The 22,783-nt window shown below is 47.3% G+C and overlaps 1 protein-coding gene across 1 annotated transcript in view; it reads left to right on the top strand.

Annotated features, from left to right (window-relative positions):
* The window catches only part of FRMPD2 (FERM and PDZ domain containing 2), a 77,916-nt gene that overhangs the window by 46,508 nt on the left and 8,625 nt on the right, over positions 1 to 22,783 (top strand). Inside the window, exons 16-26 of the mRNA XM_082610918.1 lie at positions 3,204 to 3,298; positions 5,213 to 5,305; positions 5,981 to 6,088; positions 6,181 to 6,297; positions 9,421 to 9,626; positions 13,617 to 13,721; positions 14,725 to 14,818; positions 15,671 to 15,756; positions 17,581 to 17,728; positions 19,446 to 19,660; positions 21,950 to 22,048. Of these exons, the coding sequence (XP_082467044.1) occupies positions 3,204 to 3,298; positions 5,213 to 5,305; positions 5,981 to 6,088; positions 6,181 to 6,297; positions 9,421 to 9,626; positions 13,617 to 13,721; positions 14,725 to 14,818; positions 15,671 to 15,756; positions 17,581 to 17,728; positions 19,446 to 19,660; positions 21,950 to 22,048 (1,366 nt within the window). The remainder of the gene's footprint in view (positions 1 to 3,203; positions 3,299 to 5,212; positions 5,306 to 5,980; positions 6,089 to 6,180; positions 6,298 to 9,420; positions 9,627 to 13,616; positions 13,722 to 14,724; positions 14,819 to 15,670; positions 15,757 to 17,580; positions 17,729 to 19,445; positions 19,661 to 21,949; positions 22,049 to 22,783) is intronic.

The following is a 22,783-nucleotide window of genomic DNA, read 5'->3' as shown; positions in this document are numbered from 1 at the left end:
CTTAATTCCATGAGAAGTGCACAGAAGTTCTCCCAGAATTGTCTGCCTGAAGGACCAGGGAGTGGACACTTGTGCACCGGCTCCCATCACGCCCTGGTGCAAGCTTGTCTGTGGGAGGTATGAACTCTCCTATACTGTTGGGCAAGGTGGGGGGATAGAGGGGGTGGGTGAGATGCCCAAGACGTTCAAGAAGCTCTAGGGCAGAAAGAGGACCGCATCTGAGGCTGGATCAGCACGAGCTGAGCCTGAGCTCAGGTGGAACTGCCCACCACTGCTCTGGTTGGTCTGAGGTGGGACAAGGGCTGCATCCAGCTGGCTCTGTCATCCCTGTGCATGGATGAGAGAAGTGCATCATCCTTGCTGTGGCTGGTGCAAAGATCACCCAGCCCAGGGTCCCCTTCAGGCAGAGTGCTGGAACGAGCCCAATGCCATGGAAATCCACCTACACCTACTCAGCTGTCTGCTGCGTGTGATGTTGCACTAGTTGTTTAGAACACCCGTGCCTCTCTTTCCTCATTTGTCTAGTGGTGGGAGCAGTGATGCCCACCCCACTGGATGGCTGTGGGAATTAAACGGTGTTATAGAACCCTGAAGATGGGATGAGTCTGTGATGAGTGTCCTAATGTTGGTGCCCTTCCCCTCGTCTCTAGGGGAGAAGGTAGGAACACAAACCCTCTTAAAGGGGATAGAATGGTTAAATGTTTAAGGCAGACACAGATACAGCTTTATCGCTCCCCCGAGAGTGAGGTGATTTCCAAGTAAGGGGACAGAGGAAGGCTGCATGGGGGAAGTGACAGCGGGTCTTGACCAACCATGGGTTTGGGCACAGTGAGAAGGAGGGGAGATAGGCAGGAATGCCATGAGCGAAGGCCCAGTTCCTCTTGCTACAAAACTTGGTTGAGTGCCTGCTGTGTGCCAGCCCCGAGCTGTGCACTGAGGACTCAGCAGTGAGCAGGACGGACACAGCCCCTGCCTCATGGCGCTCACAGAGGTGACAAGCACAGGGCCCGTGTGGCAGGAGCAGGTGGTGCTGTTGACCAGCGGGCCAGAGCCAGGACGGGAAGGATGGGATGGCATGCAGACACGGACACTCAAGAGCTGGGATCCCCTTCCCAGTGTCAAGCCTGAGCAGCTGTATGCTCAGCACTGCTTAGAACGGGGATGCCATCAGGGTGCCAACCCTGACATACAATCCCTGCCCCACCTACTTCATGGCACCTTTTCTGTGAGCCTTTCCTGACTGCCCTGGCCAGCACCACTGGCTCGCCTTCAAGCAGCCACCCCCAGGGTCCTTCCACCCCAACATCCACATGCATCTACCTGTCCTGTAAACGGGGAACTTCCAGAGAACAGTAACGCGCCTGTCTCCTCCTCAGCTCTGAGGCCAGCATGCGGAGACTTTCAGTAAATGGCATTATTTTCTTTAGGTTTGCATTTTTAAAAGCTTATTTTAATTGCGGTAAAATATACATAACATAAAATTCACCATTTTAACCATTTTTAAGTGGACAGTGGAGTACTGTTAAGTATATTCACATTGTTGTGCAGCCAGAATTCTTCTCATCCTGCTAAACTGAACCTATGGCCATTAAAAGACAAGTCCCCATCCCCGCTCCCTGAGACCCTGGTAACCATCATTCTACTTTCTGTTTCTATGAATTTGACTACTTTAAGGACCTCTCTCTACTGCAGAAGTGGAATCACACAGTGTTAGTCTTTCTTTGATGTGCAGTAGATGCTGCTTTTTATCCTTTTTCAACAATAGACTTGCACGTGTGGCTTGGATCACATGGGCCATGGCAGCCTGAGGCAGACAATCCCTTCCTTTCCCCAAAGGCCCTCCCTTGTGGCCTCTCTTGGCCCCTCTAGGACGGCTGGGGTATCTCCTTGTTTGAAACCCAGGAGTGCTCTGCCAGAGCCTCTCCCTGGGCACTTAGGTTGGCTCTAGATGGCATGAAAGGCACCCATCCCGCAACTCGCAGTGGGCTGGGAGCTCCCAGAAGGCAGAGCCCATGTCTGATTCACCTTTACCCTCAGTCCCTTGCCAGCTCAGGGCCTGACATCTAGTAGGGTCTCAGTCAACTTGGGTTGAACTTGCTGAAATGCACAGTATGAACAGGAGCCGAGTTAGAGCGAGGCCTCCTCCCTAGTCTCTGAAGAATGGCCCTGTGCTTGTCCCTCACCCTGCATCTGCCTTCTCTCCCCCATCGCTCCTCTTCTTCCCTTTCTAGCTCTGGCCCCTTGAACAGTGCCAGGCTCTGTGCCCGGAGCACCTGGCATCACTGATCCCAGGTTGCAGTGAGAGGTGCGGTGGCAACACCCATCCCTGCCTTGGGCCGGCTGCCTAAAGCAATGGGGCAGGTGTGGGCTCCCTGAGGTTGGGGCCAACCTGGGTGATGAAGGGCTGATGGATCTGTTCAGGTGGTTGACCTCTTGGCCTTCCTTCTTCAGATGAGGCCCAGTGCTGGCTTTTTCCAGGGCTCTAAGTCCTGTGGCTTTGCCTCTATTCTTTCTGCTCACTCTCTATTTTGTTCATCCCTGAATGTAGCTTATCTTGGGCAGAGCTGACCCTGTGGGTAGGGCAGGGTCCCCACTTAATTCATTATTCTTCTAGGGCCTAGAACATCCTTTTTTGGCTAGAATGCTGGCTCGGCAAAGCCAACTGAATGCTGGCATGAAAGATTCTTGTTTTCAGCTCAGTATTACTAGGGGGTAGCCAACTCCAGAATCTGCAAGGATCAAGCAGGTAAGTTACCGTGTAAAGCCTTCAGGGGCCATCACAGTGGAGGTGCTGGAACATGGCTGGCCCAGCTGAAAAAGCAAACAACAGAAAAATCAGGACCCACTAAAAGCATCAGTGCTTTAGACTTACTACCTCATTTTAGGACCATCACAAGTCTAGGAAATAGGAATATTCTTATTTTCTGGTTAAGGAAATGGAGGTTTGGAAGGGCTGCTTATTCAACTCAAAGGAGAGATAGTGGGAGGTTCATAGGGGGCCTGGGGGACTCTAAGGTCCCCTCTAAGATAGAAAGCCCCCAAAGCCATTCTTTCCAGTGTACTTCTGATAACCAGATCAGCCCTTGATGGGGTCTGTCTATGGATCTGTTGATTGATGAGCATGGGGCCACCACCCATACTCAGAAGGGCAGGAAGTTGCCTTCTAGGGGCATCTTACCTCATCTTGTTGACTTTCCCTGCAGGCCCTGCCCTGTGCAGCTGGAGCACATCTGTTTGACCCAGAAGCCAACGACCTGTGACCCTCTCTCTGGACTGCCTGCTCAGAGCACGTGCACAGGTACGGGCCAAGCCATGGGCTTGGGGTAAAGGAAATCTTACATGTGACTCTTGCTTTCAATTTTTTGCCACTGCTTCATTTTGCTTCCCCAATAATATTCACAATCTTTTTGCTTTTCCATTAATCTCAAAACTACTTATGTAGAAGGTGAAAGATTTATTCGATCTGAAGCGAAGCCAGAGTATTCCGTCATACAGAGTGAAGTAAGTCAGAAAGGGAAAAACAAATACCGTATGCTAACACATATATATGGAATCTAAAAAAAAAAAAGGCTCTGAAGAACGTAGGGGCAGGAGAGGAATAAAGATGCAGACATAGAGAATGGACTTGAGGACACGGGGAGGGGAAGGGTAAGCTGGGACGAAGTGAGAGAGTGGCATGGACATATATACACTACCAAATGTAAAATAGATAGCTAGTGGGAAGCAGCCGCATAGCACAGGGAGATCAGCTCGGTGCTTTGTGTCCACCTAGAGGGGTGGGATAGGGAGGGTAGGAGGGAGACGCAAGAGGGAGGAGATATGGGGATATATGTATGTGTATAGCTGATTCACTTTGTTATAAAGCAGAAACTAACACACTATTGTAAAGCAATTATACTCCAATAAAGATGTTAAAAAAATAAATAAATAAACTACTTATGGTTGGGAAAAGCCCATGCTGTCCACCTTTGGCTTGGGCTGAGCACATAGATCCTAAATGTGTTAGCACTGGTGAAGATTCCCAGTGCTCTAGTCCAGCGTGAGGAATACCTGCTGTGGAGGGGCGTGGCTGGAAAAACGTATCATTCATTTTCTTTACCACTCTTCATATGGGCCCAGAATATCATCTCCCACTACTCACTAGAAAACATATACAGGGCAGGCAGCATTCCTCTCTGTCATATATCCTCCAGGCAGGTCCCCAGTGGGACAGAAAGACAAAGAGATTCCTGAGCTAGAGAAGATATTTATATTTGATGAGCATTAAGCCTGGGATTGGATCTGGAATACTACCAGGTGGCTCTTTACCATGAACTGTACACAGGTCCCACCATGGTCCCTTGGGGGAGGGAGCGACGTGGAAAACGCTGGAGGGCGGGTCACTCACTCTTTAAGATTTTTCCAAGTGCTCTGTGGTCAGCCCTGGATTGCCTGTCAGGGCTCTGCCTTGGGTCCCCTCCAAGACCCAAGCTGGGGGAAAACTGCGCTGGGCTGCAGGGCCATATCACCCCCTACTGTTAGGGGCCCAAGAGGGAAAGGCTTTGCTGTCTCATCTCTGTGCTCCAACTTTAGTTTCAGTTTTCACTGCCAGCAAGGTCATCTCTGCTCAGATTCTGTCTTGTCCCCAAGACCAACGCAGAAAAAAAAATAGCTGTAGTAGTCATGCAGAGCAAGCACCGTGGCCCACACTACCTTTGCCTCTGCTCTAGATGAGCCAACACTGACCCGGTGAGGCTAATCAGAAGTATGTGTTCACAAATGAACTTTTCTACAAAATAGAAACAGACTCACAGATGTAGAGAACAGACTTGTGGTTGCCAAGAGGGAGGGGGTTGGGGGAAGGATGAATTGGGAGTTTGGGATTAGCAGATGCAAACTATTATATATAGGATGGATAAAGAGCAAGGTCCTATTGTATAGCACAGGGAACTATATTCAATATCCTGTGATAAACCATAATGGAAAAGAATATGAAAAAAATGTATATATATGTATAACTGAACCACTTTGCTGTATAGCAGAAATTAACACAACATTGTAGATCAACTGTACTTCAGTAAAATAAATTTTAAAAACTTATTATAAAAAGTATGTGTTCAGCCATCCATGCCCAGCATTGTGCGTGTGTGTGAAATAGTGTTCACACCTTTTGTATTAGGTCTCTGACAATTTGGGGCAAAAGCACAATGTGGGGCTTTGTTTCCACTTCCAGGGGCACAAAATAAGAGGAGAAGGAGCTTTACAGCCGAACCAGATCGAGAAATTGTGCGTGTGGCACTGAGCCGGGATCCACGCCGTGGTTTTGGTAAGAGGGCTCCTGGCAGGGGGGGACCCAGTCTTTCCCTCTGGGCAGAGGGGAGGTGTGTGCTATCTTTCCTTTAGACTTTTCTACTCCCTTTTCCTGCCTGTCCTCTCCCAATTTGCCTTTTTCAGTGATCACTTCTTTTTCTTCCCTTTAAATGTCCCTAACCAGCAATGGGATGATGGGGTCAAAGTTTCCTTTTAGGCCTGATCAGGTTTTGGGGTGCAGATCTTGAAAATCTAAGTACAAGATAGAAAAAGACTTTTCCGTCTAATACCACGTAAAAACCTTTCTCTTGTATATTTAGATTCTTAGGGATGGGGAAGAGTAGTCAGTCTTTTTCACCTCTTACTATTTACCACATTCGAAGACCCTTAAGAAGATAAGGGTTACTTGATTAAAAATCATCTTTTTTTTCCGATCTGATGATGTATTGGAACAAAATCCATGCACTTTGGTGGGCTGTGTTCCTAGCTGTAGTTGTGCTTATGAATGTGGGACAATCCACTTTTCTCCATCTGTCATGGAAGAGTACAAAGAGCTGTTGGAGAATCAGAGGACCTAGGTACAAATATCAGCATTGCTACTTAGTAGCTGTGTGATCTCAAGCAAATAACCTAACCTCTCTGAGCTGCAAAATCATTAAGTATCATCTTCTTTCATATAATTGGATTATAGGTTTTGTCATTAATGAGGGAGAAGATGTAGGCAAAGTTGATCCTGGCATCTTTATATCTTCTATTATACCTGGGGGACCAGCTGAAAAAGCTAAAAAGATCAAACCAGGTATGTCTTTTTTGATTGCCAGAGATGCTGCTTTAAGGAACTGCTCTTTCTCATTTCCTTGATGGAATTATTGAGATATCTTATTTTTCCAGGAGGGCAGATACTAGCCTTGAATCACATCAGTCTGGAGGGCTTCACATTCGACATGGCTGTTAGAATGATTCAGAATTCTCCTGACAACATAGAATTAATCATTTCTCAGTCAAAAGGTATGTGTTAACCCACGTTCAGAAGCTGGAGAGCCTCCTTTATTTTCAGGAGTACATTTTTACCACAGAGTACTGGGGCTTTAAGTCTGTGTAGGTCTTTTGTATTACCTCTCTCGTGGTAGTGGCTTTGGCACAAATCAATAAACTCTGCAATTTCAGGGGCAGAATGGGCTCTACCATTGCTTGTCCTGCTGAATAGGAGAAGCCTACTCTAGTTCTTTATTAGATGCAGCTATTGTGTGTTTTTCTGCCACTCTTCTCGCATGACAGGGAGGATATTCTTTCTATCAGCCAAGTCCTTATGGAAAGTGGCTACTGCAGTAATTCTACATATTTAGGGCTTAGTCATGGAATCCGGTGGGAAGGAGACAGGGGGCTGTACTTGAAGCTGAAGAACATAACAAGCATTTTGTTCTAATTTGGTTGACTCAGCATGTTAGAGATCAACCAAAAGAGTAAAGGTTTTTTTTTTTTTTTAAAGATGATTTTATTCGTCCTTTAGATAGCTATCCAACAATTGCCTGTACTGAAGAATAATATGACTATGTTTATTTGGGTCAGGTTTGGGGTGTTAATGGGGAGATGTTAACATCCCTTTCCCTCCCAGTTACCTGGGCTCACCACAGCTTTTTGGTTGGATGATCCTGCCATTTTCCAGCAGACTGCCTACAAAGCCAGGCCCACACTCTAGGAGCTTTGTACAATTTCCTCTCATGTACAGAAATGCTTCATGTCACACCAGCCAGCATTTTCTGGGTCCTAAATGCAGTCACCCCGTTGGCCTTGGCCTCTGAAAACCACATGCCCTCTCTCACTCTTGCACATGTACACACCATCACCAGGTGGCTTTCCAGGTGCTGCATCTGCCCTTCGTCCAGAAGCTGTGGGGGGATGGGGGGTGGCAAAGCTGGGGCCTTAGCCATGTGCCTTTCATCCTGTGCTTGGACCTGACCCAGGGGCTGGCCCGGCCCTTCCACAGCACCTGCTCCAGCTCACTGCTCTGTTGGATTTCCTACACTGTCACTGTTCTTCCCACAATGTTTTAGCTGTCCTTGTATTTCCCTCCACACTTTGCACAGGAAAGGACAGAGGGGAGTGATCAAACCATCCTATTTTTAAAATCAGGAAACATAATGCAGCTGAGCTGGGATCCATTCAGTGTCAAGGATGGCCTGCTGGGGTGGGGATGTCCAAAACTGGCACCCAAAGTCTGCGAGGCTTCAACCTCACTTTAGAGTTTCAGATGATGGAGTACCCACAGTGCCTGTGAATTACGTGTCCTCTCACCCTGGAGTCCCTGTCACCTGTTGGTAACACTGCCTGGTCACAGTTGGGGTTCCTTGAAACAGCTGCCATCTTTGTTGGAGGAAGATGCTTCCACAGTGACTGTGGCTGGTCACTGTGGGCAGAGGCTTGACTGCTGTGAGTTTCTGTCTGGTTGGGCTGCTGTTGGGGCATGTGTTCTAGACTGGAGATCAAAGACAAGACAGAGAGCCTTCCCATCAGGAGCAGACATCACCCTCCACTACAGACTGAGTTTTAATTACCCGCAGAAGTTCTAGCTTGTATTTCCATTAGGCAGGACATACGTTGCACAGCTTGACATTTTAATCCAGTCATAAGTCTTGTCCTTGTCTCTTGTGGAGGGTGTGGAAGAAAATAAACAGATGCTTACAACATTGCTAGAAGGGCAATGACAGTAGAATAGCTAGTGAGAAGCAGCTGCATAGCGCAGGGAGATCAGCTTGGTGCTTTGTGACCACGTAGTGGGGTGGGATAGGGAGGGTGGGAGGGAGATGCAAGAGGGAGGAGATATGGGGATATATGTATATGTATAGCTGATTCACTTTGTTATAGAGCAGACACTAACACACCATTGTAAAGCAATTATACTCCAATAAAGATGTTAAAAAAAAAGAAATTGCCAGGAATAAGGCATTACTGAAAGGTGGCCCACCACTCTCTACTGAATACCTTTAGGCTTGAACAACTTCTAATCTGATTCATTAAATTAAGTTTATCCACTATGTGAGTTGGGCATTTTCCTGAGTGCTAATGAGTCTGTATCAAAAGTTGTAAACTTACTTGTGTGTCTATATATCCAGATGTAAAGAAAATCTGTGTTCCTTCCTCCGATATACATTTGTTGAATAGCTGATATTAACATATGCATGGTATATAGCTGATGTTAACATATGCATGGTAAATACATGTATTGAGGCTCTTAGTACTATGTACTAAGCTGTAATCTCTTTCTCTCTCTCTCTACATGTATAAACATCTCTCTATATTTAATTTCTAAGCCTCACCAACCCTATGAGGTAGTTGAGATTATCTCTATTTTAGATATGAGGAAATTAAGGTCCAAAAATGTGAATTACCTTGCCCAAGGTTTTACCTAGTGATTCCTGACCTCATGTTCTTTCCTCTGCTCTGTGCCAGCTCAAGGGTAAGACATGGGGTAAATGGGAATCAGTGGCCCAGTCTTCACCCAAAGGGAGTCCACCATCTGGTTAGTACCAAGTTCCCCCCAAAGAACCAGACACAGTAAACTTTGGATCACAGGGTGATTACATGTGTGCTCAGCAGGGACTCTGGAAGAGGCTGGCTTTAAGAGCAACATGATGGTTGTGGGGTTTTGGGCAAGATTTAATCCTTTTGACTCTGCTTTCTTGTGTTTGAACTGGGATCACACCTTCCTGGTGCGTATGTTGAAAACATGGGAAGATACGTATATGTATATGTGTATGTGTATACACACACACACACACACACACACACACACACACACACGTGTGTGTGTGTGTGTGTGTGTGTGTGTGTGTGTGTGTGTGGTGCCCATAATGTGGCAAGAGCTTAAAAAGGGCATTAGAACCATCCATTGCTCCTGTGTTTTCATAATTGGGTCACACAAGCTCTATTTAAGTTTCAAGAACACATCCAGAATCTTCCCTTCCTCTATTATAAATGCATCATCTCTCATGAGGTGCTAAACTCACATGGCTCCCAGCAGCTATAAAAGGTCTTTCTGTCATTGGAGGAAAATGCTATGCCCCACATAGAAATGCCACTGAGACGCCAGCCTTTCCAAGCTGTTGATTTCTTCTTGGCTTGTTTTTATAGGTGTTTGTGGAAATACCTCAAGCGAGGAGAAGAATAGCACGGCCAACTCTGGGGTCTTCTCTACAGACAGCCTGAGCAACGGGCATCTGGGAAGTTTTTCATCACACACACAAGACCAGGAAAGAAATATCGAAGAACTGGAAATGGCTCGGACTCAGAGCTTAATGCCCAGGCTGAGACCTCAGCTGTCTGCTCCGCCATTAAAGGTAATCATTCCCTTGCTTCACTCTCTAGAATCCGGAGGAAAGAGAACAGGCTGTGGAGCCCAACAGCCTTGGCTCCAAAGTCCCTCTTTGTTCTCTATTTGCCATGTCAGGAAATAAATACTTACAGTGCATGGTTGTTGAGAGGAATATAAAGGGGAAAAGGCAAAGCTTCTAGTGCAGTGCCAGGGCTCAGTGTTTGAGGTTTCAGTGTCCTCGGTCACTAATTTTAACTGTGACTGGTAATAACTGGCTTCTGCCAAGGGCAATGCATGGACAATCAGACATCTTGTATTTTTGGTCTCTAGTTAGTCCTCAAGCTGCAACTCATTGCCTTTGCTCTTGACAACACACCAAGGAGGAAGAAGACGAAGGCCAGCTTTGGCATGCAGAGAACTTTAGTTCCAGGGCCACCAGACTCCAGCTGTGTTTCCTTAGACACTGGATGGAAAGGTCTCCTTTTGCCCCTCCAGACCTCTCTCCGTTTTTCTCTGGGCCCCGTGGAGCTGACATTCACAGACTGTGTCAGCCCTCTGTCTTCTGGTTGGCTCTGCCCAGAAGCCCTGTGTCTAGGAAGAGAGAGTTGTTTTCCTTTATCTCACACTACTATCCCACTCACAACACTCTGACACCAGTTGGGTGGGTTTTCCACATCAAGCAATTCCGACACTAACAGACTGGAATTAGCACCAGATCCCACAGGTGAAGGACCCATCCCTCAAGACAGCCTCCACTCCAGATGACAATGAAGTTGTCGGTCCCCAGGTTACCCACACTTCTGTCTGACTTGGCTGCAAATTGGAGGTCCCCATGACCCCCTCCTTGGGTTTGTTAATTTCCTAGAGCAGCTCACAGAATCCAGGAAAACAGTTTCCTTGCTATCGCTGATTTACTATAAAGGATGTTTTAAAGGTACAAGGGAACAGACAGATGAAGAGATGCATAGGGTGAGGTCTAGAAGGGTCCTGAGAGCAGGATCATCTGCCCCTGTGGAGTTAGGGTGTGCCGTACTCTCTGCATAGATGTGTTTATGAACCTGGAAACTACGAATCCCATACTTCTGAAATTTTTATGGAGGCTTCAGCACGCAGGCATGGTGGATCATTAGCTCAGTCTCTAGCCCCTCTTGCCTCCCCAGAGGATGGGGAGTTGAGTGGAGTGGAAAGTTTCAAGCTTCTAATCATGGCTTGGTTTTCTGGTGACCAGCCCCCATCCTGAAGCTACGCAGGAACCAGAGTTCCCTCTTTAGAGCAAAAGACATTCTTATAACCCAGAAAATTTCAAGGGATTTGAGAGCTCTGTGTCAGGAACTGAGGTCAAAGACCAAATGTTAGAACAAAAGATGCTCCTAGTCTCCTATCACTTAGGAAATTTTTTTTTTTAATTTAGACATCCCTGTATTTTATTTTTTTATCACTCATTGTGATATAATTGACATATATGTGTGTCTATACATATGTACATATGTATAGGCACACACACACACATATATAGCAAAATGCTTACCACAACAAGGTTAGTTAGCAGGTCCATCCCCTCACAGAGTTAAAATTGTGTGTGTGTGTGTGTGTGTGTGTGTGTGTGTGTGGAGAACGTTTTGGATATACTCTCTTAGCAACTTGCAAATATACAATACAGTATTTCTAACTATAGTAACCATGCAGTACGTTACATACCCAGAAATTATTTACCTTATAACTGGAAATTTGTACCCTCTGACACCTTCACCCATACTCCCCACTGCCCACCCCTCACCCTCACCCTGGCAACTACCAATCCACTACTTCGCTTCTGAGTTTGTTTTTTTAGATTCCACATATATCACTTAGGAAATTACAAGGGTTGAAGGAGCTCTGTGCCAGGAATGGGGGGCAGAGACCACTATATAGGTTTTCTCTTGTTTCACAGTCTAGTGGGAGCCTGCAGCTGGGGGATGAGCGAGTACTGGCTTGTCATTCTGCCTGTGCTCAGGTTGGCTGTGACCCTCTGCTGAAGAGCACAGCTCCTGTTAGATGCTCTTTGCCCTTGAGCTCTTTACCACTTGCTCAGTTCCATCAGCCATCCCTCCTCTCGCTCCTCAGGCTCAGGGAAGGTAAGAACACCCGCTGTTTCTAGCCCCGGGGTGCTTAGCTCTCCTCATCGGTTTCTTTAACTGCTTGCCCACACCTTTGAAAGCAGGCCTTGTGTCAGCTCTCCTCCATCACCCAGGATGGGGATGTACACCTTCTCTTTCTTGCTGGGACTCTGGTTGAAAGGGGCAAGTTACCCCACCTCTCTCAACCTCAGTTTTCTCTCTTATGAGAGAAGCAATGATGTCTGGGCACAGAGCTGTGGAGACAAAAGTGCCAAGGATATGGCTGGCAGTAGGGCTCCATGTAGGCCAGATCCTTGCTCACTGGCCATGGTGCATCCCATGAAGAGCTGGACGGAAAGTCGGCAAAAGAATAATACTAACAGTGGACACTTACTGAGTGATTAACCATGTGTCAGGCAAGGTCCTGAGCACTTGGATATGTTACATCACGCAAGCTTCATTACAAGCCTGTGAGATAATTACTATCATCAACACTTTTTATCAGTGGGGTCCCCGAGGCACAGAGAGACAGGAAAGTGCCCATGATCTCTCAGGGAGTACGTGGCAGAGCTGGGATGTGAATCATAGGAGTGGGATTCCAGAGCAGAAAACTTCCCCGCAGGCTGCACTTCAGAAAGCCCCCTCTCACAGGAAGCAGGGCCGAGAGGGCTTCCAGTTAGGGCCTCTGGGGCTGCACCTGTGAGCTGGTTTGTGCTGGGCGGTTGAGGGGAGCAATGGTGCACCAAGGCCACAGCTGACCACGGCACAGACTGCAGAACTTGTGCCATCCGGGCTCCCTGGGTCACGTGGCCAGCTTTGCGGGTAGGTAACCTTTTGTGGCATGGTCGAGTTACACCCTCTCACTTTGGACCTCGACTTCAGTGGTTGCTTTACTCTTTGAATTTTAAAATTTAGATAAAACCCCTTGCCAGACCATGGGATATGGAGCATCTCTGAAACAACTGGGGTTTCATCTGTTTCTATACCAAATCTCTTTGGAACCTCCTCTGCTGAATCGTTTTGTTTTTTTTTTTTAAGCTTACTTCAGCCTGTTTATTTTCCTGTATATTAATTGTATTTTCTGATGTGGTGGACCGGGCAGCCGCTAAGCAGCTTAGCTAAGGGGACAGATAGGACAAAAGGCTGGGAGTATCTGTGGCCCCATCTTCTTGGCACAGTTCATTGAAAGACCCTTCCCCATGAGAAGTAGTTCAATATGGGCAGGTCTGTCTTATCACTGCCATCTCCCCAACTATCTCAGTACTTGACACATAGCAGGTGCTCAATTAATCTTGTAGCATGACTGGACAGATGAATCAACATGACATGCATGTCACAGCACCAAGCAAAATGCCTGGCATGAGGTAGAAAATACTCTCTTCTGTTCTTCCCTCAAGCATTCAACCACTGTAAAGTAGAGACCCAGTACAGCTACTCTTGCTAGAGATGATTGAAGGTCCTCCTGAGATTTTCTTCTGTTCCAGAAGCTGCTGTGTATCTGGTATCCAGCATGCCTTCACTTGACTGGTGTCATGTGTGAAGCTACGAGGGAGTGTCTAGATGACTTCAGTTCTCATAATGATATTTGCCTCATGAGTAGAAAGAGGAGGGAATCTATTGAGACCCTGTTATGTGCTGGGCATCATTCATACTCACTGTTAGAAGGTGATCTCTCATTGCAGTTCTGTGGATTGGGAAAAAAGTCTGGAGAGACCAAGAGACAGGTGCAAAGTCATACAGGGAGGAACTGATTAAGCTGAGAGTGAATCCCCTGTTGGCCCAGCCCTGAAACTTACGATTTTTTTTGATGTGCAATGCTGCTGGCTCCTGAGAGCAGGTGAGAGCTAAGAGGTGCCATCTGCTTAGGCAGGGCCGGCGCCTTCACTTCTTCTTTCTTTTTGTTTGTTCATTCCTGGCAGGGTACTGGTTCTTCGTGTCCTCTATCACCTTCAGAAAACAATGCCAGTGAAATCTACTTTGTGGAGCTAGTTAAAGAAGATGGAACACTTGGATTCAGCGTGACTGTAAGAATTCTTAGGAGAGCTTAGAAAGTAAACAGTTGAAAGATGTTCATCTGGAGTCTTGGTGGGCATTGCACACATATGCCAACCTCTGATAACCCAGTGCTCACTGGGTACAAGCAACACGTCAGAAGTGATGAACCAAGAAAGTCAGTGGGGGCCTCAGTGAGGGATGGGAGTTCAAAGTGAAACTGGGAGACCAATGGCAAACTTGGGAAGAGCAGACACTCCAAGCAATGCGGGTGGAATTATGGTTATGCTGGACAGTAAGGAGAGGGTGGCATTGTGGAGCTTCAGGGACACAAGCCAAAGGTGAATGGGGTGGTCCCTGGTCATCAGGTTGCTAAGACCTCCATTCAGGACAGACACTTTGCATTTGGTTTCTGAGCTCCATCTGGCAGACCCGGGAGGAGGGAGGATAAAACTTGTACAAGAATGATATTATATAATCCCACCGATGTAAAAATTTTTATGTATGTGTGTATACATACATGGAAAAATTAGAAGAAAAAGACAAAGTTAGATCTTTAGTGACCTGTAAGGATGTTCATAATCTATTGTTAAGTTAAAAAAAAAGTTGCAAAATACTGTGCGGTTGAATTCTGCTTTTGTATCCACACACCAACACACAAGGATACAGAATATGCCAGGCACCAGCCTTTGGGCCCATCGCTGTATCCACTTTTGCTGGTCACTGCTTATGGAGAGACGATGTGGTACATTGACGTGACTCATTTCTGAGCACCTGCCATTGGCCAGTGCTGGGCTGGATATGACACAGCTCCCTCGCACGGCTCATATCATTATACTTCTTATGAGCATCTAACCTTCTGCTCAGTGGATAATAAAGCCTAAACAAACAAGTGAATATATAAGATGGTGTCACATGGAGATGAGGTGATGGGATAGAGCGGAAGGCAGATGGGGGCTCTCTGAGTCAGGGAGGTGGGGGAGGCCCCTTCAGGAGGGGGCAGATGGGTGGTGAGTTTTTCATTGTGTTTTCCAGGGTGGCATTAACACAAGTGTGCTCTGTGGAGGTATCTACGTGAAATCCATCATTCCCGGAGGGCCAGCAGCCAAGGAAGGGCGGATCCTGCAGGGTGAGGCTGGAGTCATGCTGGGCTCTGCATTCTGTGGTGTGATGCGCCCCGGCTTGGGGGATGCAGCCTTCAAGCCTTGCCCCACTCTCACTCTGATGCCTTGTGCAAATGATTGCCTCTCCAGGTCATGGTTTCCTTACCTGGAAAAGGAGATGATTTAACCTGACCCACCTACCTGATGTGTTAACATGGGGCCCAAATGCTTGGGAAACATAAGGTGATTTAAAAATATGAAATTTTAAATAAACTTGTTGCTGTTTGGCTTTCATGGGAGAAGCCATGCTCCCCATGGAAGACAGAGCAGGTACTGGTGACCTCCACTTAAGTATCCGGGGAGGACACCAGCAAGCCTCCTCTCTGCCCTTCCTCACATCCACTGCTCTGAAGGAAGGGGGGGTGGATTTTTACTGTTCTCCAAAATGGCTAGAATTGAGCTAAAAAGGGCACCTACGATCTTACCTATCTCCATTTTCCTTAGAATTCCAGGGTCCCTGGCATCAACCAGGTCTCCCTGACATTTTTTGAAATAAAAAACATCCTGGAGATATAAATATCACCCCTAAGAGACTAGAAAAAACTTTCAAAAATGGTTTCACAGGAAATCGGGAGAAAGGATAAGGTTATACTTGTTAGCTGGCTTAACTGCTCTGTGAGCCAAGGATAGAGGTTTCTAGACCACTGATCTGTGGAGGTGCTCACAGGGGAGGCTGGCAGGGCCTGGGCGGGGCTCCCCCAGCTCAGCTCCCTACCCCTCCTTGAGGCTGTGTGGAGGGGTGCTGGGCAGGGGTCTCACAGAAGAGTCCTTCCTCCAGCCCCAGGAGCTTGGGGACATGACATCTGTCCCCCTCCCAGGTGACCGGCTCTTGCAGGTGGATGGAGTGAGTCTGTGTGGCCTCACCCACAAGCAGGCCGTGCAGTGCCTCAAGGGCTCTGGGCAGGTGAGTGCACCGTTACTGGTTACTGGGGAGCTTTCCTTCCCCCCCAGAGTTTTCCTCGACAACATCAGAAGCTGTGGTTGCCTCTGGGTGGGAGGGGGGTAGGCAGGAAACAAACGAGACTTTCTTTTGTGTCTGTTTTTTTCCTTTCACATCTTCCTTTTACCAGTGCTTTTCTTTGGAGGTGTGAATGTCAGGAGGAAGCAGGCAGATGTTCCCAGGCAGAGAAGCTTACCTCCTCTAAGGAGACTTGAAAAGCTTACTGTCTCGCCTAGATTCTGGAATCAGACAGCTGTACTGAGCTGACTGAGTGAAATGACTTCTCCTGCTTGGCTCTGGCCGCCCCCTCACGCCCTCTGCTCCAGCTGTAACTGACCAATGCCTCCGTCTGCTCTCAGGGCCTCTGCTGACACCCACCCCCGCCCAAGTTCATGCCATTCCCATCAACCTGTGTAATTACAGGCTACATTGTCCTAGGGGTCCTTTCATTACAAAGAGGTAGAAATTCAAGATGCCAAGAGCATTTACCCTTAGGTCTTCATTCTGTGCAGTGCCCAGGCAGCATCTGGATGTTACTACACTCTGTCCCATCCTCCGCCTGAGGGTGGGAACCTTTACTTGCCATGGTGGCCTAAGCCACAGAGCTGGGGCCTCCCTCTTGGCAACTGGGCAATCATCAGAGATGCAAAGGGCTCCTAGGAACCCCTCTGGCAAACAGAGGGGTGGAAGGGCCCCCTTTTGCTTCCTTTCCCAAACCATTCTTCTATTTTGTGGTGAGATTTACTTGTCTTGGCGACCTTCGTTGACATATCTTGAGAACAAAGTCATAATTTATTAGTATTCTCTATTCTTCAGAACTTTGCTGACGGACATGCTTAGAGAATGTATTTGGCCAGCATACTGGCGGTGATGACAGGTAGGAACTCTCACTCTGGGGTCACAGGCTTGGTGCTGAATGACCATTGCTGCAGGAGGATGTTGGCAGGGTCAAGTCCCCCGAGTGGAAGCTCAGAATTTCTCCAAAGCTTCCAGGTGATGTCTAGCCACTGGGTCATGCTCTGGGTAATGGGAGTATACAGTGTGTGGGAAAGAAGAAAGGGAAATTGAACTGGAAAGAAAGGGGGAGGCCAGATTGACATAGGCCTGGGATACTGTGCTGGGGGTTTGGATTTTAGGTGATGGAAAACACTGGAGATTTTTAATCAAGAGTGTTACATGTTCAGCTTGTGTCTTATTTCAATCCACAGGTAACCTTGAGGGGAGTGGACTGAAGGAGGAGGAGATAGGGTCCAGGAAGTCAAGTTAGAGGGCGCTTGCCCCAGTCCAGCTGGCCATTGGCAGCAGGAGAGGGAATGGAGGAGAGGAGAGCACTGAGGGATATGTTTCTGATGGAGAACATGCAAGCCTTGGAAGCCGGTTGGGTATTTGGAGGGCAGAAGGGGGAGAGCTGGTCCACTGCAAGTGTGGCCCCTGGGAGGTTAGTTGAGGGATGGGTCAGTGTTCTGAGAGAGCAAAGGCAAGAGGAGGAATGTTTTAGGCAAAATGAGGAGGGGGAAGTGAGGGTGAGTGAGAGGAAGAAGATGAACTTAACCTTGAATACACTGAAATGGAAGTACATGTGTTACTTCCAGGAGCATTTGTCCAACAGACAGTTGGAAATATGGCTCTGGATCCTAACAGATAAGCTAGATTGGAGATTTTGATTTGAGATTCAAATGAAGCAGCTACTGGATGTATCAGAAAATTACGAAGCATTTGCCGAGTGGAGGGAGAGACTCCTGGTTGCCATATGAGGTGTAAATTGAGCTCATCCACCCATCCTTCTAGGTTGCAAGACTGGTCTTAGAGAGAAGAGGCCCCAGGACTGCGCAGCAGTGTCCTTCTGCTAATGACAGGATGGGAGATGAATGCACAGCTGTTTCCTTGGCAACAGTCTTGCCTGGAAGGCCTGCGAGCAGTGTCTCAGCGACATATGGTGAGAGGAGAGAGGATTGAGTGTTACTATTGTCATGTCATCCTGTGCTGCTTTTGAATTGTCACCTCCAAAGGGAAAGCAGGAAGGTGCCCTCTGGGTTCTCAAAAGATAGTGAACAGTGGTGGTCATCATGTGGCCAGCTTTCTGATGCAATGGAAGCCAATCTAATGGAACATGTTTCTATAAAAAAAATGCATTATCCCCAAAATGATGACCAGGCATAATTCTGCCCCCAAGCCTTCTGAGGATTTCTAATCAGCTGCTGGAATGTTTGTGTATAAATAAATATTTGGGGTTGAAATTGGAATGAAAGGATCATGACTTTTCTGACAAAGGGTCCACGTTTCAGCCGAGACACTTGTAACAAAAATCTGAGTAAAGCTGAGGTGGGTGGGGAGAGGAAGGTGCTCAGAAACCTAGCCTAGTTACTAGCATCAAAAAGCAAACCCATGATCAGTTTAGGGCATTATTACACATCATCTGATGGGTTGCCTCTCTGCACTTCCCTGGGATTTTGTTTCCTGCTAGGAAAACATTTATTTCCTTAGTACGTCATGATTTGCAGCTTAGCTACTTGTCAACCCCTTTCTAGAGATTTTCCTGAAGGCGTTGAATCAGGTTGAATGCAAGGTAACCATAGTGAGCAATGGGGTTGGGTGGAGGGGAAAAAGCATGTGCATAAAATAAGTCTGTTTCTTCTTTCATTGCTCCTCGGCTCACTCCAGTGAGGGCCTTTGAGAAATTGAATACAGAATGAGCTAAAGGGTCAGACTATGGTGATGGTGAAACTGGTCATACCTGAACCTCACTGCTTCAGACACTTTCATTCTTGCCCCACATCCTAGTTTATAAATCAGTGCTCTGTCCCTCTATTGATTGATTGCCAACTGAGGTGGTGAAAGCAGAGTAGGGGAGGCCCAGAGGCCTCTTTGGCTGCCAGACTATATAAGTTCTTTGGGCTGTGTCCATCTTGGGTGCCCAGAAGCAGCTGTTTTGTCTTACGGTCACTACATAGGGCTGAACAAAATGGCAGCTAAAACATTTTCATAGAGTTGGCCATGATTATCTCCATGGTCTAATTATGCAAAAAATTTTTTTTCAAGTATACTAAAAAATGACTGTGGTTCTAAAAGGGTAATAGGAATATATGTGATTCAAGTTTTACTAAATGATTTGGGCCTATTGTGTACGTCTCTAAGTTATATCTTTACATATAAACCTTGTTGATTGTCTATAATTGCTCTGTCCAATATGGTAGCCACTTGCCCATGTGGCTATTGAGTACTTGAAGTGTGACCACTCCAAACTGATAAAATATATACTCGAGTCTTAAAGACTTAGTTCATAAGAAGAATGTAAAGTACCTCATTAATAATTTTTTCATGTTGTTACATGTTGAAATGGTAATATTTTAGATATGTTGGGTTAACTAACATATGATTATGTTTATTTTACCTGTTTCCTCTTATTTTTTAAAATGTAGCTATTTGAAAACTTTGACATTATATATGTGGTTTGCATATGCAGTTCACATATTTCCATTGGATGATACTGACCTATAACAGGTATAAGGGACTCTGTCATAAAAATGAGCAAAATGAAATCCTTTAATGTAAAACAGGAATAATTCATTTACTTGACAATTTGCATTTTGAGGCTGGCCAATTTCATTTGTAATCTACTGAAAGATGGATCTCATTCACATCCCATGATACAGGTCCCAGGTTTGAAGTCAAGCTAAAAAAGAACGCCAGTGGTCTGGGATTCAGTTTCGTGCAGATGGAGAGTGAACGCTGCGGCCATCTCAAGAACGAGCTTGTGAGGATTAAGCGGCTCTTCCCGGGGCAGCCGGCAGAGGAGAATGGAGCCATCGCAGCTGGTGACATTATCCTGGCTGTGAATGGAAGGCCCACGGAAGGCCTCGACTTCCAGGTGGGAGGCCATGAGGGATGCAGCCCTGTGTGCAAGCTGAGGTCAGCCATGCTCCTTTCAGGGCCACCCACCATGGGGAATACTCTGGGCTCCCGGAAATCACATGTGGAGCCTGGATTTGGATCATGTAAAGAGAGAAATTGGCAGAACATCCTCATATTAAAATTTCCATCTCAATTCTTAAGTATCTGACCTAGATTAAGTCTTGCTTCTCAGTAGGTTCGTAATGAAACTGAAGATAAAACCCTGGCTTCTGTGCTGGCTAAAGGTCTCCTAACACACACTCCCAGAGGTGGGCATGAGGGCTCAGTGGGCTACCTTGGGTCCCTTTCTGCCCTCCTTCCCATTTCTCTACTAAATTTACACCTTTGACGTGTAGTGTTGCATTGGTTGTCATGTGTATGATCAAAAATGTAATAAAAAAGAAAGTAAAAAGTGGACATTTCTTAATCTTATAGCATAAAATCTCAATGAAATATTGTACACATCAGTCAGGGTCCTGGCAGAAATTGGGCCATCTGAGAAAGTTTAATAAAGTTGCAGAGATTGTTGGGAAACTCAAGGGAGAGTATAGAGCCCTGGGGCTGGGAACAGTGGGTGCAGTTATTCACCCTCCCTACCCCCGAAGTCCAAAGGGAGATGGGTAGGAGCAGTTACCAAATCCTAGAAGCTGAGTGAGCTAGGTGGAGCAGGGATATAGTCATCCTGTGACAACCCCATGGGGAGGAAGGCAGGAAAGCAAACCTGGACCTCCCTCTCCTCCTCGGCTGTGATCCCTGTTCACCCTCGCATTAGCTGAGCCCAGCAGGAAGCCTCTCTGCAGCCCACACAGGTCTACCTCCAGGGCACAGAGCAAGGCAGACGAAGGTGGAGAGTGGCTCTAGGTGGGATGGAGGGGGGTGGAGAATCCTCAGAACAGCGTTAGGGTGGGGATACCTTCACCCATCCTGCATCCTTCATCTGATCCAGGATCATCCTCTGAGAACTGCTGCTGGGCCAGCAACTGTATGAGGAACTGAAGACAGAGAGGCAGACAGTTCATACAGTCTGGTCTCAGAGCTCAGGGGGGTAGTGGGATAGACAAGAGAACAATTCTCACTGTGGGAAATAAGTGTCATGAGAGATAAAAGGCCCTGCTCCAGTGCTTGCCCCAGGGAACTGGGAAGGAACCCATTCTATGGCAGTCCATTGCAGCTATGGCAGTCCAGTGGCAGTCCACTGCCATTCTATTGGCAGTACAAGTAGCTAAGCTGCAAAACATGTGTCCATTGTGGGATACTGAGTAGTATCCAGATCAGTGGTTCCAGGTAGGGGTGAATTTGCCTCTTGGGACATTTGGTGAAGACCAGAGACATTTATGGTTTTCACAACTAATGGATGCTACTGGCATCTAGTGGGTAGAGACCAGAGATGCTGCTCAACATCCTGCGATGCACAGGACAGCTCTGACAACAGCGTTATCCAGCCTAAAATGCCAGTAGTGCTGAGAGGTTGAGAAATCATGGTCTAGATAGGTAATAAGAGCTATTCAGGCAACCTCATGCCCTGGATTTTGAGAGGGTGGCTTGGAGCAAGAGGTTCAGCACGGTGCGAGCTTAGGAGGTGGGTGCAGGGAGGAGCAGATGGGAGAGAGGGCAGGGTGAGAGGCAGTGGCAGGTAAGAACAGGTGCTGGGTGCTGTGCTTATACTGAGTGAGGTGAGCCAGAAAGAGGGTTCAGCCGGAGATGAGCCTGGTTATATCTGTATTTGGGAACGACTGCATGTTAATGATGTGGAGGAAGGGACGTGGGTGAGAGTGGAGAAGGCCAGGAGCAGAGAGGAAGTCACTGCAGTTTCACAGGTGAGAGGTTCCGAGGGCCCGAGCTGACCCTGGGCAGAACCTCAGGGCTGAGGGTCAGGCTTTAGAGATTGGGGTGGTGGCATCTACGTGACTGGTGGCCCCTGAGGTGGGGGTGGGTAGAGAGGGAAAGGAGGTTGAGATGGTAACAGTCATTTGCTTGATTCACTCTCTCGATGAAGAAAAGGCATCAGTATTGGCAGATGCTGCCATCAAAAGGCCCCAAGCAGACCTTGGCCATTTCCAGCTCAGCATCGGTGCATCATCTTTGTGGGAACCAGAGGCCGATGGCCTTGGATCCATGCATGTTGGGAAGTCAGTGGTGTCCTCCAAAGTTCTCTGGAGCCAAGAAACAGATCAAGGTGGGAGGGAGGGGCCCAGGAGATAGTGGAGAGCACAGAGGAGGACACTCCACAGCCCTACAACTAACCATGGATTTTGGTTTCTGATAGGAGGTGCTGCATTTACTGCGAGGAGCCTCACAGGAAGTCACGCTCCTGCTTTGCCGACCCCTGCCAGGTGTGCTGCCTGAGATGAATCAGCGCTGGCAGGTAAGGGGCAGTGCCCTCTGCTCTCTCCACATGCCTCAGGTTCAGGCACTCCTTTTCTTGTCTGGTGGGTCCTGAGAAGCCCAACTTTGCTTTTGGTGGTGTTCAATGCCATCTACTTTCATTGGGGCAGGAAAGTAGCTGACCCCCAAACCTCAATTAGTCTGTGACAAGTTCATGAGGTCTTACCTCTGCCTTCCCCTTCCTCTCCCTGCTTCTGCCTCTCCCAATATTTGGCTCTTCCTGTAGATGGTTACATGTTTAGATCTTGGCTGTGAAACTTCTAGAGCTAGGTTCTCTGGCAGTCCAAGCACCAGAGAGGGGAAACCAGGAGCAACAGGAGTAGATGGAAAACCAAATGAAGGGAAGGTAAGAATTTCCATTCTGAGGAATGAAGTGGAGACAAAAAAAAGAAGGATATATGTCCATCCTTTTAAAACATGAATTAGGCATGTATGGTCTAGTGCAAAGAAGGGAAACATTGGAATCAGGACAGTTCAGAATTCTTACATTGATGCCTGTATTAGGTTCTCCAGAGAAATAGAACCAATAGGATATGTGTGTGTGTGTGTGTGTGTGTGTGTGTGTGTGTGTGTGTAGAGACAGAGACAGAGATTTTAAGGAATTGGCTCACGTGATCATGGTGCCTGGCCAGTCTAGATTCTGCAGAGCAGGCTGGCTGGCTGGAAACCCAGTGGGGAGCTGATGTTGCAGGGTGAATCCTAAGGCAGTCTGGAG

The sequence above is a fragment of the Mesoplodon mirus genome, assembly GCF_964341445.2.
Source record: "Mesoplodon mirus genome assembly, chromosome: 2".
Lineage (NCBI taxonomy): Eukaryota > Metazoa > Chordata > Mammalia > Artiodactyla > Ziphiidae > Mesoplodon > Mesoplodon mirus.
The sequence above is the reverse complement of the archived record's forward strand: the minus strand, read 5'-3'. Positions and strand labels throughout refer to the sequence as shown.